General features: G+C 40.9%; 1 protein-coding gene across 1 annotated transcript; it reads left to right on the top strand.

The window, feature by feature from the left end:
• Positions 1-391: 391 nt before the first annotated feature.
• ar (androgen receptor) lies at positions 392-15183 on the top strand. Its single transcript, XM_068744149.1, has 8 exons — positions 392-1467; positions 5764-5915; positions 6105-6221; positions 10712-10990; positions 11196-11340; positions 14230-14360; positions 14463-14614; positions 15025-15183. Exons 1-8 carry the CDS (start codon positions 458-460, stop codon positions 15181-15183), a joined length of 2145 nt encoding a protein of 714 aa, XP_068600250.1. The 5' UTR covers positions 392-457.
• Positions 15184-18245: the final 3062 nt, after the last annotated feature.

Here is an 18245-nt window from a genome sequence, read left to right as displayed (position 1 = left end):
TAATCCTGATTTCACATCCCTCCTAACCCTAACCTTAACCCTAACCCTCAGCAAAATCAATTTGAAGATTAAAAAAAAAAAAAACATCAGATGAAGATAACGCGGCTCGTCAGATTCTAAAGTCATTTCCTGACGAACCGAACTTTGGCGCGCCTCCGACTCAGAGGAGCGCTCCTCATCTTAGGAGGAGTTTGCGTGACTCCTGCTCTCTCCCCTCCAAAAAACGTTTCCCACAACGTGCGCGCTCGGGCGCGCAATAAGAGCAATAACCAAACAGGCTGCGGGGACCTGGAGACGGTTTTCATTTTTTATATTTTGTTTTTTAACGGTGCAAAGTTCCACTTTCTCTTGGACAAGTAAACATTCTGGTGGAGGAGAGGGGGGGATAAGTCAAATCAACCGGCAGTTGCCCTCAAACAAAATCTGGTCAGGAGTAGAGCAGATCAATGCGGGCGGCATGAAGCCAAGCAGCGAGGAAAGTTGGCTCTATTTCACCAAGAGATCCACGGGAAGCCGCAGACCGAAGGAAGCCGACAGCCCCGAGCCGGACACGCGCGGCTCCGGACACGCGGTCCCGCTGTCCTGCGACATGGAGAAGCGCTGCCGCGTAACCGCCGCTGCCCCCGAGGAGGAGCTGTTCAAAGCCGACTGTCGCGTCGTCGGAGACGGCCGCGCGTTCACCGCCTGCGCCTCCATCTCAGAAACAGCCAGGGAGCTCTGCAAGGCCGTGTCCGTGTCCCTGGGGCTGTCCACGGAGTCCAGCGACGCGGGGGACGTGGACGCGGCGCAGCGCATGCGGGGCGAGTGCCTGTTCGGAGCCGCGCCGCCGGACTGTCCCGGAGCCCGGCAAGCCCTCGCGGAGTACAAGTACCCCGAGCGCCACGCGCAACTGGTGGAAATATTCAAAAGTTCCGACGCCGACGCGTGCGTGAGACACGGCGTGCCCGCGGAGGAGCGGAACTTCACTTTGTGCAAGGCTGAGGACTTAACTTCAGAAGAGATGGACGAGCTGGACGCGCCGGGCGCTGCGTCCTGCACTTACACCCAATCGGTGCCGGACAGGTTCGCGCACTTCGGCCAGCAGCCCGCGGAGAGGGAGAGGCCGCCGTACCGGGTCTACAAGCCGCCCGACGAGGCGAGGGACTTCGGGGAAGCCGCGGAGAGCAAGTTCAGCGTTTATCAGCAGCAGCTGTACAACGTGAAAGTCAAATCCGAGGCGTCCGCGTCCGCGTCCGCGTCCGCGTCCGCCCGCGCGCTCTGCGCCAACAACTACGCCTTTAACGACTTCTGGGGCTCCAGGCAGGGCGTCAGCGCGGCGGCCAACATCGCGTTATGTAACCCGTATGAAGGGAGCGTCCGGCGCCCGGAGCAGTGGTGCCAAGGCGGGATGCTGAGGCCGCCTCACCCGGCCACCTACATGAAGACAGAAGCGGGGGAGTGGCTCGATGTCGGCTGCAGTGACAGCAGGTAAATAATAATATTAATTATTATTATTATACTTTGTGAGAAGAAATAAAAAAAAGTTCACGCTGATCCTCATTTAACGCTTCTTAAACGTGACCTTAGAATGACCCCTGGACATGAGAGTTAAGAGTCATCGATGGAGTTTCCGACCATGAATATTGGAATATTTCGCGCACAGGAGTACATGCATTCATTCAGCACAAATATCCATCCGAGTTTCTGGTCTTTGTTTCAGACGGACAGGGAAAACGTGATTTTTCTCGTATCTTCTGCTGCAGACGGGAGTAAATGAATATGGAAGGTTCAGCTCATCAAACTAAAGTCACATTCTTATTTAGATTTAGGAAATATCTTTGGGTGGTTCCCGTTCTTTAATGTACGGGGATGATTTAAGTAGATTTTCTATTTAAAGGCATGTCACTACGTTTTAAAAAGCGAGGAGAAGATTCCTTTTGAATAACCTCCCATCGTAAAGCCCACATAAAGACACGTTTCATTTCTGTCAACACTTCCAGGGATATTGTATGCTGATTTGCCATTTAGCATTAAATCATACGACTTATGTTCACAAACATCTTTGAAATATTTGGCCTCCACCAAATATAAAAAAAGCATCTTCGGTGTTTTTCAGATTTCAGATGTGAACATGAAAGTGTGAAAGTGGAGAACGAAACGTGTTCTTGGTCTTCTCACGTGTTTTTTTTTCTTCTTCTTTAATCTAAAAGTAGTGTTCTTGTAAAAGACAATTATTTCGTACGTTTTTTTTTTTTTTTGTTTAAATGGGACAGATGTGATTGAGTAGAAATGAACAACAGAAAAAAGTCTTGTATTGATTTTCAGCAGAAACCAGTGCCGATTGTTTGGTGATCAGCTAACAAACGTCACCGAAGGTTTGACGTGCTTTTTAATGTGTCCTTAAATATTACTGGAGGCATTTACATTAACTTGACTGGCTGTCGCCCACAAAGTACTATGTGTACCAGACAGAGGTGTCAATCAGCTGACTTCATCATGACCTTCTGTGGACTGTCTGTGATTTCCCTGGGCTAGTGAATGACTGAGAACACACACACACACACGATGCAGCGTTCAAGGTCCATGCTTCTTTCACTTACCCGGTCAAACAAGTAGGTCACATGTCATAAAAAAAATACCGGGCTTTTTATATCTCATAATAAACTGTGTTGGATATTTTCTCAGAGCCAAATCTAGTTAAGTACCAAACCGCATGAATACGTGGTTGTCGCTGGAGCCAGTCTATGTTCAGTCAAAGACCATTACGATGGAGTTAACCCAGTAGGCCTCACCAGAACGACACGATGCCAAGATCAAAAGGAAATTCTGAAAAAGACTTGTGGAAGAAAGGCGATTGAAATGCATGAGTCTAGGTAGGAGTTCCAGAGCTACTTTTTTTTTTGTGTGTGGCCTTGGGACTCCTCACATCCACAGAGAGACTCATCATCTACAAAACGGGCAAGTGAACCTTTCCAGAAATGGCCAACCCTCCAAAATTCCTTGCAGACCTCGGTCAAGGCTCATTCAGGAAGTCAAAAGAGATCCAAAGAAAACATCCAAGGAACCGGCGACCTCGCACAGCTTGACGATGTTCAGAGATTTTAGGATGATATTTGATGCTGTTGTTGGAATACAGGGATCCCGTGACACCTGACGTTAACTGAACACAGTATTCCACAAAAAAAAGATCATTATGCTTGCTGTCAGGTGTGGAGGCTTCCCTGCTTCAGGGCGCTACTCCACCACAGCGATGTCAACAACTGGTCTTTTGCCATTTGAAGCGTTTGGTTGCAGTTGTTGCCGCGAAAGTCGCCGCAACTCGATATCAGGGGATACCTTTTTTTTAAAAAGTGGTAGTTACTAGATAACATTTTTTGCCTCATAAATTAAGGTGACAATTTTTAACTTGTAGTTTGCGTTTACGCATAAGGTTGCTTTTTTTTTAATGTTACATAACTGTAGTTGAAAGATATCACAGAGTTCAGTACTAGACAGACACGAAAACAGAAGAAATCAGTAAGGGGTTGGGGGGGGGGGGGGGGGGGGTCCAACACTTTTTCACAGTGGAGTAGCGGTACATACTATAGTATAAGTTTCACCCGCGTGTTCTAACACCGTCCAAATAAACCCGAGCTCTTCACCTCGTCAGGAGGGATGAGAAGGGAGTGAGATGGCTCAGCCCTGAGCCTCTTCCATCATCAGCTCTAGAAAAATATGGCGCGTGAAATTCTTCTTTCTTGTTACAATTGCTAGCCCGAGGTTCTATTTTGATTTTCCGGATAAGCAGGGGCCATTACTGTCAAGTCCTGTAATGACCCCTGGTTGTTTGAGCTCATGCAGTACACGAAGTTCCTCTGTTACGGTGTATTTTCAATGAATAACCATACCAGACACATCTAAACCAGGATTACCTAGGAGGCAGAAAACAGCGGAGTTAAATGTGAGGACAGTGAAACCAGCTGTGAAACATGAAACCATGAGCTTTTTTTTCAATCCAATGTCTGCAGAGTATCGCGTGGAAGTACAGCATCGGCACCGGCCAAATCTAAATTCATCACCTCCAGATATATATATATAAGCATTGTGCCAAATGGCAAAGGGTGTTGTTGTTGGTTTCAAAAAAAAAAAAAGTAATTTGCCTTTACTGAATTCTTAACAGAAACACGAGGAGAGACGAACGGCTGATCAAAAGACAAGCCTGTCCAGGCCTCAAACTGGTTTCATGGGCTTTTAAGCCATGCATTTAATACTTCTAGACCAGCAGGATGCACACCTGGGATCACAGAGTACTTGTCTCCTGATTAGCACCTCAACGTGGAGCTAACTCAAAGCAGCGACTTTATTAAATTGCTTCAGCAACGCCTCTGAAGTCGAGAGCAGTTCCAGAAAGTCGACAGACAGGATTGAGTGAGTCCAGCTCTGCTTTGTTTCGTTTTCATTTCAGCATTTCTTTGTAAATATATCCTGTTTTTAAAAAGGTCTCCTTCATTGGCCTCAACCAAGATCAATCACACCAAAAACACGAATGTAACACCCGTTCCATCATCCCTTAATCTGAGGTTGTTGTTTTTTTTAAATGCTTTTTTTTTATAGAGAAAATGTGTGACTTTGTCATAAAGTCTGTCAATGTGTTTCATTTAAATGTAATTATTAATACAAAATATATTGTACCCTGATTTTCTGGGGGCCTCCTGGGACACTGTCAAGGAGCCCCAGGTGTACCTTATAGTCCCCACTTTGAAGACCACTGTCTTTGGAAATTGGTCCATTATGCTATAATTAAACTTGTAAACTGTCCCAAGAGGTTGGAGGGATTCAATATGCACAATTATGGATAACAAGGAGCTTCCATCTGGTCTGACTTTCATTCCATTTTGGATTATTAAGAGGAACCTTTGTCAATCTGTGCCCACTGAGTGTTGGCACACCGACCGTGATATACATATTTTATCACATTTATTTTTGATGGATCCCACACCATACTAATTCTCGTGTCCCTATCATCAAAAGAAAATGAAATAAAATAAAAAATAGTCTCCATTTCTCTTTAAAGAGAGACTTTAGGTCTAGATGTGGCACTAGTTTACCGTAATTGTAATTTCCCTTTGCTGTGTCTGAATTATTTTGTCCTTCACAGTGGAGGTTCTCCAGTTAAGCGTCATCCTTGTCTCTTTTACGCTGAACCTTGATATCCAAGTTGCGCGTCACTAAGACAACGTTGTGTCTGAGCCTTTTCCAATCTTTCGGCGTTCAAGGCTGAAGCCGGGAGCTCGTCTTGCCTCCATAACCTCCAACCCCTTGGCTGCAGTGTTCAAGTCTTTCCCACACTATCCTCAGTCATCACATTCCCTGCCCTCCTTATATCAGACACTGAAGCCTTGGCACGGTTCTGAAGAATGAACAGCAACTGCTTTGGGGTTACGCTTTGGCCAAAATCCAACAAGTCAAAAGCAATTAAAGAGGTGTTTAATTTTTTTTTTTAATGTTAATAATTGTATTTAGATTGAGCCATCGACAACACGCATTAATACACGCATTAATAACAAAGACGAAAAGATGCTCAGATACTAATTTAGCTTCAAAGGATACAACATTACAAAATCAAACAAAATGAATGGTGAGATCAGCAAAATATCGAATGAAAAGTCGCAATGAGTCAATATGCCCAAGCGAGGTGGCTTCAATAAATGGTTCTATTTAAAGTAAATGGTAATAATGTCAAATGTCAACCGCAAAATGTGAGCGAGGTGTTTTTATTCTCGGGTCCTGTATTGTGTGTTCCAGGTTCAAGGCTGGCAGAGATCACACCCTTCCCATGGAGTTCTTCTTTCTGCCACAGAGGACGTGCCTGATCTGTTCAGACGAGGCATCCGGCTGCCATTACGGCGCCCTCACCTGTGGCAGCTGCAAGGTTTTCTTTAAAAGAGCTGCAGAAGGTAAATGTCGAGAGGGTAAATATACGTTAACGACAGACGGCGAACTCTTTCCCACTTTGACGTCAGTGATTTAAACCCGTTGACTGTGTTTAAATCTGAGTCACCCATACAGAATATGTATTTTCGGTCTTTGACATGTTGAATGATTCAACGCAGCGACTTTCAAATAGCATGTCTCTGTCCACGTAGGCAAACAGAAGTACCTGTGCGCCAGCAAAAACGACTGCACGATCGATAAGTTGAGAAGAAAGAATTGTCCATCCTGTCGGCTGAGGAAGTGCTTTGAAGCTGGGATGACTCTGGGAGGTAGGACTGATGAATGCATTCATATATGGTTATAAATGACTTATTTTACTCATTGTATTAGGTGCAGCATGGTCATGCATTTAAGACACATTTTTTGCAGCCCTAAGAAAGTGCAGTCCTAAAAGTGAAGCTGTTAATGGTTTCCTAAGCCCAAGTGCGTTATTCTCTCTCTCTCTCTGCACTGCACTGCACATCTTAGTGGGCTCTCTTCAATTGCAGCATCATCACAATAGGGGATGTTACTGATAATCAAGTCCCTTACTGAGCCGCCATGCAATTTAGACCTGTTCCATTCACTTCTCCTTACTGTCACCCGGACGTGCTCGTCATATCAGGCTGTAAAGATTGACATGTAGTGGACTAATTTCACTCCTGTGTTCAATTTTCACTCTCTTCCATCTTCTCATTCTGTTAACGGCGAAAATTGTACTGGAAGCAAAAAGCTGACATGAGACATGTGAATTAAAGCTCAGACGCGCTGGCAATTTTGCCACCAGTCACTGACAAACTCATGGAGAGAAAATGTGATCTAATGCTGTGATTGTAAGTAAAAAGGTACACCTTTTCTAGCTGTGGCAAAAAAGAACCTTTTTTTCCATTTATGTTCTCACCCTGGATGTGTAATTCATTCCTGGCATCTCACAGGAAAATTTACGGCAATCATTTCTGGAAGTGGAAGCGGATAAATTAGACGTTTGATCTTATTTCCCCCTTCATAGTTTTCCACCAAAAATACTGAAGGAAAAAACAGAGTTTAAGACAAACTCCTGTTTGTCAGAAAGGGAAAACGCCACAAATTGAGTTTCAATTAATTGTTTTTTGCAAATGCATTGCCCTTGTATCACCTAAATTCTAAGCAACTTTTTAAATCACATTATAAATAACCATTATTTATATCCCTTGTTGTAGCTTGTAAGGTTTGAGGATTATACTTGTAGATGTCAAATTTGTTCATCTTGTTTCATCCGTTGCAGATGAAAATCATAGTTATTATAAATAGCTTGAAGGTTTTATGATTTATTTGTTGATATTAATGATTTTGTATTTGAATTCCTTATTATGAGAATGTTGATTATATCCTCAAATAGAAACTGAGCACAAAGGTTGCCAAACCAAGAGAGCAGTCTCATTTTGCAGGCTTGCTGGACATCTGCGCTTCAGGATCTGGTACCTCAATGATTTTAGCTCTAAAGCTTTGAGGAGCTCCACTCTACTTTTTCTCGTAGATGGAGTCTTATTAAGCTTCGTCTCCTCTATTTCCTTCACCACTGAGACCTGCTCCAATCACTACTTTCCAACTGCTAGTGATGCTCTGAACGACTTCATCTAAGTCACTCCAGAACTTCTCCGTCTCCTCTAACTCACCTCCTACCTGTGGAGCGAATCCACTAATCACATAAAACATGACACCCTCAATCTCCAGCCTCAAACTCATCAGTCTATCCGACACTCGATTCACTTCTAGAACACTCTGCACCAACTCTTCCTTCAAGGTAACTCCTACTCTTTCCATCTCTCGTTCCAATTATGGGGGGTAGTAATAAAGTGATATTATTATATGAATTAACAGATAATAATGCTGAGATTCAGAAGCATTGTCTTTCATGGAATCTGCTTAGGAACCCATCGTTACTCACTTAACATCTTATGCATTAATTTTAATGTAGCAACAATAATTCACGGGTGAATCAGCCGTTAGTTTATAATTTATATTTGCTGTTGCGCTTAACAAAGTAGAAAGAGATAAGGGCCCTGGCCTTTCAGAAATATGTCAGGGGATTAATTAAAAGGTCCTTTGTCATTTTCCATTTGCTTATCTTTAATACTTGTGTATTATTAAATTAAGTAAATAGACTTTTGATTTAAAATAATAGGAAAAACAGAGTCAAATTAATTAAATGTGTGCAAATATGATGAATAACATTTATTCTGAGTCCAATAATCAAAGATTATTATAGTTTTTTATGCTTTTTATGTTTGTTTGCTTCTCTGCTTTTATTTAGGTAATTGTATTATAGGTATTTCCAAGTGTTATGATGTAAAATAAGAAGAAACTAGTTTATTAATTTACAGCCCTGAATCCAAAATATTCAATTGAAATGCCGGAATGGAAGCATTATTATCACATTTTTATTGACTTAAAAAATACCATTTATTCCTATTCTGAAAGGTCATTGATTATGCCTCATGTTAGTTTGCTATTTCTATATAGTTAAAGTAATTACATCCAAGCTCGAGCGATGTGCAGCATTATTCGACCTTGGCGGAGGTCGGGGCTCCACGGTGGCACTCATGACAAGACTGGAAATGGAAAAAAAGAAGTAAGCAGAATCTAGAAATGCATTTTATAAACCTGTCAGTCGCTGCATGACGTTTTACGCAGACAATTTGAAACATGGACTAATTACCTGCTCTCTGAATGTGTGAGCGTAACAAAGGTTGAGCTTGGATTAATCGTTTGGATGTCAATCCCCTGTTTATGTTGGCTTCAGCAAAAGCAAGGTTAGCTCAACCCAGCCTGTTTACACTGTGCTCTGCAAAGATCAGATGGCTGCTTCTGTCACAGTTCAGAATCCCAAAGAATAATTTTTAATTAACTCTTTTTATTTGAAATGTTTGTAATTGGATCAGATGTGGAAGTGTGAGCCTTCCAAATGATCCGTCTTATATAAGGTGCAATTTACTTTCACCCCTGCTACTTTGGAGGGACTTAACATGTCTATAACTGGCAGTTCAATATTTATCCAACTGAACTGAAAAGCCAGGGTGCGATTTTAATCAGGCAATCTTTAGACACTGCGAGAGGCAATTACATGACAATTAACACTTAGGATTTATGCCGAGTCAACAATGATCAAAATGGATTTAAGCGTAAATAATCTAGATCATTTCCACATCTCCCCATATTTTAATGCTGAAACATGAATTACCAGATTGATTTATATTACACCTACCGGTACTTTACTTTGAAAATCTTCTCAAATGAGCAATGTTCGTCAATGAACTCAACATTGGTTATTAGTCCGTCACTCTTTCTCCAGCATGCCATTCTGAAAAAAACAGCTGCAGCTGTAAATAACACAACCCTTCATGGAATTCAGCAGCGGCCCCAAATCGGTTGAAGAAAAAAATATATATATATACATGTATGTAGGGCGGCTGCAGCTTCGATGGTGGAACGGGTTGTCCAATAAACTTGAGGTTGGTGGTTCGAATCTCTCTCCATCCTAGAATTGATCTTATGTGTCCTTGGCTAAGACATTTCGCCCACCTCGCCTCCAGTGTCTCACACTGGTGCAGGTATGTTTGGCGGTGGCAGCCGCGTTTGCAGATGCAGCTGTGCTTACAGATGTTTTCTACCAACACTGGTCTGATTGTGGAGTGAATGAATAATGGTTTCAGTGTAAAGCACTTTGAGTGCTTATAAAAGGACTACTGTATATAGATATAATCCATTGTTTGGTAGCAGTTGAGCAAAATATCTCTATTCCAGTGTATTTGTAGGAATATTGCTGCTCACTATGCATCACATATTACTGCACCACAAAAAGATCTGCTGCAACTTCCTGAGTAAATGTATGCAGCAGCTGCGTCTGGATTCTGAGCAAAAAGAAACAGCATTTTTTTTTTGTTAAGATGAAACAAGGTTTTTGTTCTTTTAAATTGGCTGTTTGTTAATTTGTATTTGCTTTGTAGAGCATTAGAGCTCGGAAATATAAGTAAATACCTGCTAAGGGTTGTATTGCAAAAGAAAATGCAATAACAAGGTTAACATTTTATACATCTTTATCCCCAGCAAGCTCCTTCACATAATGACCGCGTGTCCTCCAGATGAGCCTCATCTGTTCTGGGAGTTCTCTGTAAAGAGGAACATGCTTCAGTATTTCTAGGTATTAGTATCTCAGTCTGATTATTGTTGGACAGAATTGATATTTCCCTGAATAAAACTTCAAACATACCACTGTCTCATGAAAGGTTTCTGGAATATGATTTAGAGAGGAGAATTGCATTAATTCTGTCAGATAGGCTGCATGAACCTCTTCGGTTCACGTAACAAAACAGACCCACAGTCCATATGTGGACGGATTGCGTCATTTGGCTTTGATGCTGCACGGATTATATTTTTTTTATTTTTTGACAGCATTTAGAACTGTGGTAAAAAAAAAAAAACCTAATAAAATCGAAGGCAGAAAATGAGCCATGGCTAGTAACACAGAATTATTGTGTAATAACAGTCAAATCAATTAGATCTGTCACGTTTAGCCGACGGAATCAAATGTCTTTTAGCACTTTATCTTCTGTACAACATGCCAAACAATATAATGCAACATGTAATATCCTTTAGTGTCATTCATAAACACATGCAAACCTTGCGATAGAAGATCGAATATCAGGTTGCAGAAGAACTTTAATATTGATCGACTGAAGCAGAAGCTTTTATTTAAATTACGTAAACTGTTAACTTCTTATTTTCTTCCTTTTGTCTTTAGCTCGTAAACTGAAGAAGATCGGACAACAGAAAAACCACGAAGACGATCATCCCGTGCCGGCACCTTTCGAGGTTATGCAGAATGTCTCGCTGAAATCAGGCCTGAACTTCAACTCCCAAGTGGTTTTCCTCAACATCCTGGAGTCCATAGAGCCCGAGGTTGTGAACGCAGGACACGACTATGGCCAGCCCGACTCGGCTGCCACCCTGCTCACCAGCCTTAATGAACTGGGAGAGAGACAACTGGTCAAAGTGGTCAAATGGGCAAAGGGATTGCCAGGTGGGACACTTGATCCATTTTCAGTGAACCATTTCCAAACCCATATTTAAATTGAAATGACGTTATTCTGACTCGGCTCTTGTTCTTTACACACGTGACCAATATAGTGTGACTTTACCCTTCATTTGAGGCCATGATTGTTTGTGGTTATATATGTTGAATAAAATGCCGTATTTTGACATACCGTCTTGCATGTTGTCCGTAGGTTTCCGGAATCTCCATGTGGACGACCAGATGACTGTGATTCAGCAGTCATGGATGGGGGTGATGGTGTTTGCTCTGGGATGGAGGTCTTATAAGAACGTCAACAGCAGGATGCTTTACTTTGCCCCGGATCTCGTGTTCAACGAGTACGTAAAGCTCTAAATTATGCTTTCAAAAACAATTTCCTCCGAGCGCACCTCCAGTGTGTGAGCTGGCCTACACAATGCAGACATCAGCCTCCCTCTGTCTTCCTCTCTTTCTCCCACACGTGTCTAGAATTGTATAAACATGAAGTACAAATAGCTGCAGGCTTTTTAGGACCATGTTCACCCAATTTCCTCCTTAGGAGCTCTTTTGTTACCGTGAGATTAAAGTGAGGAACATTACTTTCCAGCATTCGAGCTCTCCTGGCCGCGGAGAGTGAAGCTGACATTGATTTGAATATTACTCATGACAGACAACAGTAGTGAGGTCCCTCTGCCTGATAAGGAATATTAGTGAGTGTATCTTTATATATAAAATAAGTATCTTTATGTGTGAAGTGAATCAGAGTTGATATTTTTAACTGATTTTTGAATCCATAAATTGGGTTTTAATGTTAAAATTGAATTATTTCTTTTCCTGACCTCATTCTGGATCAGATCCGGAAAACATTTTGCATGATAGTGCATATCGGACCCCTTTATGACTTTAATTGTTGGTGTGATAATTAAATTAATATTTTTTTAATTCCAGATGGGAATCCGGATCGCTCTCAAAATATTATTGGATCTAAATTAGACCAAGACACTTCTTAACATTTTTTTCCATTCAAGATCCATCCAGTAGTTTTTCCATATTTCTACTAACAAACAGACAAACAAGCGCCATCAAAAACATAACTTCCTTGGCGGAGGTAAAAAAAAAAAATCCTTCATGATGGATGTAATTATCCGGGATAAATAGATCGAAAAACCATAACTCATTAGTTCAAATGTTTTAGAATCTCTGAAGATTGCTTCATTATAAACTGACAGGATAAATGTTGGCAAAGAGTTCATCCACTGATGCTGCTCGCCAACTGACCGACGACTGTGGTCATCCTGACCAGATTTGATGTTTGTGAAACAAGGATCGAGAGATAAGCAGCCTTTGCACGAGATCCTGCCGCAAACAAACAGCTGCAAGCTGTTTAAACTACCCAAGCATGCAGTTTTTAGGAAATGTGACAACTGAGCACTTGGCAAAATAAAAAATAAAAAGTACATTAAAGATATTTGCATTTAATTATATGTAGAGTTTATTTGACAGCTTTAGTGCTGCTGTTTAATCCACTAAACTCAAACCGTGCTGCTTAATAAAGGACTGAGGTTCTTTACTTGGTTCCTGTGGAAAAGGAGAATAAGGATGAGTTTGTCATCGTCGTTACCGTCAACATGTTTTTTTTTTTTTTCATTTACACAATTAACTTGCTTTTAAGATTAATTTCTGCAGCATTTACATTTTAGACGAAGATGTGAATGTTTGGGTTATTATTTTTTGGCTACACAAATTCAGCACACTTTGGCTCGAGAACGATGGAAGACATGGGTTATTTTATCAGATTGGTAGGACTTCATTAATAAATCATTAGCCATAGCTAAATCAGGTTTTCACTCAGTGATTCCACAAGGGTGGCGGACTTCTTCTAAAATGTTTTAAGGAAAGGTCAAAATCTATTTTGACCATTTGATCGCGTGCTTAATCCATCATAATGGGCTTGTTGACACGGTTTCCCGGATACAGCACTGGATCAAGCAGCTGAACAGACTGACACAGAGCAGAAAACAGTGGTTCAAGGCGGATCAGCAGTTCAGATTTTTTTTTTTTTTTTTGAGTGAATTAGAGCTGATGGAGGCTTTAAATCAGGAAGGGGGTATAATTTAAGCTATTTGAAAGAAATGTGAGCATATAATGTTAATGGACTGAAGTGCTCCTTGTCATCTTTTAAATTAGCTGCTTGCTGTCTCCTTCCAAGTCAACTCTGTCTTTAAAGAGGGGTAAAAACCCAAGACCTATCACTGTAATTGGAGACTGAATACCCAGGCATAATGACACATGATTAAACACATGCTATAACATGGATTATGTTATGTTACTGGGTTTCGTGAGGGAACTTCAGATGCCCCAGGTGTTTTAGTTTTTAACCTCGGGAGCAGACAGGCCAGCTGATTCCTCATTTCCAGTCTTTATGCATTGGCGTTAACCGTAGGATTGTTTTCGGCATGTCAGACATCCTTTAGGCCTGATCGTATACTTATCAGCGCTATTAGAACTGACCTTGTGAGAGATATTACAAGCAGGTTCTTCACGGTTCAGTTCAGCAACTTCATTTCCAATAGCAAAATATACGTATTTAGCTGATCATTTATCCATAAACTTTTAACCCGTTTTATTAAAAGGAAAATGCATATATTATATGCTGGTATATCTAAAACGATATACCCGAAACTCTGCATCCCTTTCCGGAGACACAAAGACCATTCCACCCTCTTCACCCTCTTTTTTTACTTTCATTTGAGCGCATGTCTGTTCTGTAATTGGTGAAATGTCAGTATTTGTCTTTTCGATTTAGATTTCTCTTCTGAGCTATAAGCTCTTTTGCACTGATTTTAACAGTTTGGGTTCATTTGGGGAAAGTTGACTAAATCTCTCCGAGTCTTCCCCTCCCATGCTTTTTGAAATGACTGCTAGATTGGACTCGGTGAGGAACAGGACCAATCCAATCACAGCTTACAATAATAGAACAGAAGTAACTATTTTACAACGTTCGACTAAATCTTAAAACCACATATAATAAAATGTCACAGTCAAAGATCACACAGTAGAAATCTGTTTTATTATAAAGATAATCCACTATCAGTGTCCCCATTACACCCTTAATGGATCCTACCTCTGACACCATTTCCCATAAGCGGTTATACATTGCAGAATAAATGTCCCAGTTGTAAAGCAATCTGTTCTTTGGACATTTCTGTTATTTCACATTTCTCATCCTGACCTTTTAATATCTGCAGACATCGGATGCACCTTTCCACCATGTATGAGCACTGCATACGAATGAGACATCTTTCCCAGGAGTTCATGCTGCTGCAGATCACTCAGGAGGAGTTCCTGTGCATGAAGGCCCTGCTTCTCTTCAGCATTAGTGAGTGCCGCTTTGTCAAAAGGTCGAAACGAAACTGGGCCAAGTCACACATTTAAGTGCAGAACAAACCACTTGTCAAAACCGATTTTCTCTCGTCACCAGTTCCAGTTGAGGGTCTGAAGAGTCAGAAGTACTTTGATGAATTGCGTCTCACCTACATCAATGAACTGGATCGACTCATCAGCTACCGACTGGCAACTAATTGTTCTCAGAGGTTCTACCAGCTCACCCGTCTCCTGGACTCCCTGCAGATGGTGAGCTCCAGTGTTTCTAATGAGCTCAAATGCACTGTGTTTACATGTATACGTATATTTATCCTGTCTAATCCTGTTAAAATCATGGATAATTTGGGTAAAGAAACCTGAGGCCATCCCAACATCTAAATCATGAGCTGTAATTCTGCTAATTAGTTTATAACATTTCTTGGCAATAAATTCAGTTAAATTTAATATCGGGGTGGAAAATAGCCTAATGGATCCGTTCGTGATGAGTCAGAGCTCTCCCTGTTCTCATATTTAGCGACAGTGTCACATGTTTTTGGGAAAAACAAAATTAGGTGTTGCTTAATTGTTTTATTTTTACCTGTTCCCCGTTGTTGTACAAATGTTGCTTAAAGTCAATCTCATTCAAATGACAGATTTTCTGTGTGTTTCTTTTGTTTCAGACAGTAAAGAAGCTTCATCAGTTTACATTTGACCTTTTCGTCCAGGCTCAGTCGCTCCCCACGAAGGTCAGCTTTCCGGAGATGATTGGCGAAATAATCTCAGTGCATGTACCAAAGATCCTGGCTGGCTTGGCTAAACCAATCCTGTTTCACCAGTAGAAGGATTTGTTTGTTTGCAGCGTCCATGAACTTTAACAAAGGTACTGTTTACCCACATCTTTGGTCTAATTGCTCTTGTCCATTTTTTTTTTTTTTTTTTTTGAGTCATAAGTGAGATAGTCGGATGAGCTAAAAGCTTTTATCTGAAGCCACTGACAGCTCCACCATTTCTCAGTGCAGCGCGACTCTTCAGTTGGAGGACAGATGCTACTTAGCATATGCAGTAAGTGTGTAAATAATGATTACATCAACCCACAACTAGTCCAGTCAAGAGCACCAGTTTAGCATGGTGCTTTAATTATACACACACTTAATAAGTAATTCATGAAAAGAAGAAGAAAAAAACTGTTTTACATAAAATATGAACCTTTTCTAAGTGTAGAGTTAAATCTCATTTTACCTGGAAATCTGATGACATTAATTACATTGCTATTACCACAACATACGATGAGTTAGTAGTAATAATAACGACTGGGTGCTGCTTTACTGCTTACTCAACTGAAGCCACTATTCTGACGATAAAAAAAAAATATGTAAGTAAAAAGTCTTGAAGATTTCATTCAAATTAAAAGCCCAACAGCAATCAAGATAGCAGGTCATATAAAGCTGTAAGATAAATAGCAACACAAATGTCAGAGTGCTTCAAGCACAAAGTTCCTCTTCCTCTAATCTCTTTCTTACCTTCATCATAAATCACTACATAGATCAGTATTACAGTTCTTGTAAAGCATAATGTAAAATGTCGGCTAAGAGAGAAATGACCTGAGTTATACACTTTGAACATAAACGCAGATCTCTCCAGAACACACATCGTGCTTATTGCTGCTCGACAGAAGCAACGCTGACGAGCTTTTTCTCCTGATGCTACAGCAATGAAAAATAAATACAGTGGGTCAGCTCGTATTAAAAAAAACCATTTGCTACTTTAGACTAATATTGATATTTAATTATTAAAATGAGGCAAGTTCAATTAGCTATTCCTAAATTATATTCTTTCCAAATATATCCTGTTTGTAAATATATCATAACCTCCGCCGAGGCCTTTGCCTGTCTCTCTGTTAGCAAGATTACTCAAAAGGTTCTGGACGAATCTGGATGAAATGTTCAGGAAATGTTGGGAATGTCACCAGGACCAGATGATTAGATTTCGGTGACGATCCAGAAGAGATCCTGGATTCTGGATCACTTTGAATTGTTCGTTAATATTGCAGTCAATGGAGCTTCAAAATGTGTTCCTCAATATCTCGGTTGATTATTCACCAATGTTTTTGGAAGTTGACACAGTCATGTAGGGTGGGAGCCTCTACCTCACCACCGGATTTCATCCGGATCGGATACAGAATGGAGGCGGTAAAAAATATTTAATTTAACGTTGAAAACTCAATTTACGGATTCAAAAACTTATTAAAAATACACATCAACTCTGATTCACTTCTACTTTTCATGGTTGGTGTGTAAAAATGCCAAGAACAATCTAGAACCTTTTCGTGATGATCCAGATCACCATGTGGACGGCGTAGATCCAGATAGGAGGGGAATGAGCTGCTCGGCAGAGGTCTGCGCCCTCCGACTGCTTTTCTAGTTACTTCTGCTTTTTCCATGAAGCATGTTGAGGCAAATGCTCGAGTTAGAGGGAAAAGATGAATTGAATGAAGGTTCATGATTTATACACGCTTCTCCACCTGTCTGCCACCATTCCTGCTACAACACGGTGCCGAAAGTGAGCTGCAGCATAAAGGGGCAATCAGAGGGGCAATCAGAGGGGCAAGAAAGAAATCATGGCTCCAAATACAGACACACACTGAACGAGAGCCAGAGATGTTCGGTCATAGCTGTAAAGTTATCTCTGACTTGTTACCACAAGGCCTTTAGATGCAGATTACAATCTCTGTCTGGTCCTGCCAAACCTCAGAGGTGAAAACCAAGACAAATCATTTATGCAGTGCCTTGAAGACAACCGATCCAACGCACCTGAAGAAATATTAAAACTGTCATCTTTAATTAAAAAATAAATAACAAAGGTTGTGTTGAAACGCGTGTCTCATCTTACATGATGCAAAGACTCGGCATCTTTCCATAAGTTAATCAATATTGTAGCAGATCACCTCATTCAGCACAAACAAAACTTCAAAAGAACTTCAGTTATATTTGCATTTTAATATTCAACAATATTTTATAGCTTTATAAACTCCCTTTTTGACACATCCACATTTCTCCAACGAGCTTTTAGGCGCGTGTGTTTGTTTGTGTACGTAACTTTTGGCTTGATAGACAGCAACGCGTCGGACGCCCGTGTATTCCTCCACGTGCGTGTTCAGTGTACGAGCATGTCACCATCGTTCACGGTGCACGAGGGGTCAGGAGGCACGCTAATATTTTTGTTGTACAGTGTACAGTCATACATCATGAGCGAGGTTCACTTTTTTTTATAACTGATTAGTTTGTTTGTAGCTCTTTGATAAACTTCAGTGGCACGTTTAGAATACTTTACCGCGTAAATGAATGTCTCCATCTTCTCCTTTGATACAACATTTGCTACGGGAGAAGACGGAATGTCTGTCAAATGTCCACGACAAAATGAGCCCAACACAATCTCTAATAATAATTCTTGGCCCGACACTTCAATAAATGTGTCGGCCGTCTTTTGCAAAGGCAACAGATCAGCGCGAAGCTGAAAGTGCACAGTCGAACAAGGACATGAGTCACAACATATCTGCAGAATACGATTAAGAATGTGCATTTTAATTCAGCTCTTAAATTATTAAATTCATGTACATCGAAACTTTTCACACTTCCTGAATGCACTATTGTAAAACTTGTGTTGCGGTTTACAATTTAATTCTCGATCCTTTAAGTTGACATCGGTTATAAATAATGTGACCTTTTTTTTGTGCGTGTGTGTTTTAGCTTTTATTACACATGAAGGCATTGCCAGTGCCTGTTAATCATAAACCTCAACATGGATGCCCTGTAAATTTTGAATTCTAATATGATTGAATCACAGTCGATGCGGTGTTTGTATTAATGTCAGTAGTAGACAACAGCTGTTATGTGCCCAGTGT

The sequence above is a fragment of the Brachionichthys hirsutus genome, chromosome 10, assembly GCF_040956055.1.
Source record: "Brachionichthys hirsutus isolate HB-005 chromosome 10, CSIRO-AGI_Bhir_v1, whole genome shotgun sequence".
Lineage (NCBI taxonomy): Eukaryota > Metazoa > Chordata > Actinopteri > Lophiiformes > Brachionichthyidae > Brachionichthys > Brachionichthys hirsutus.
This window is presented reverse-complemented; position numbering and strand designations above follow the sequence as displayed.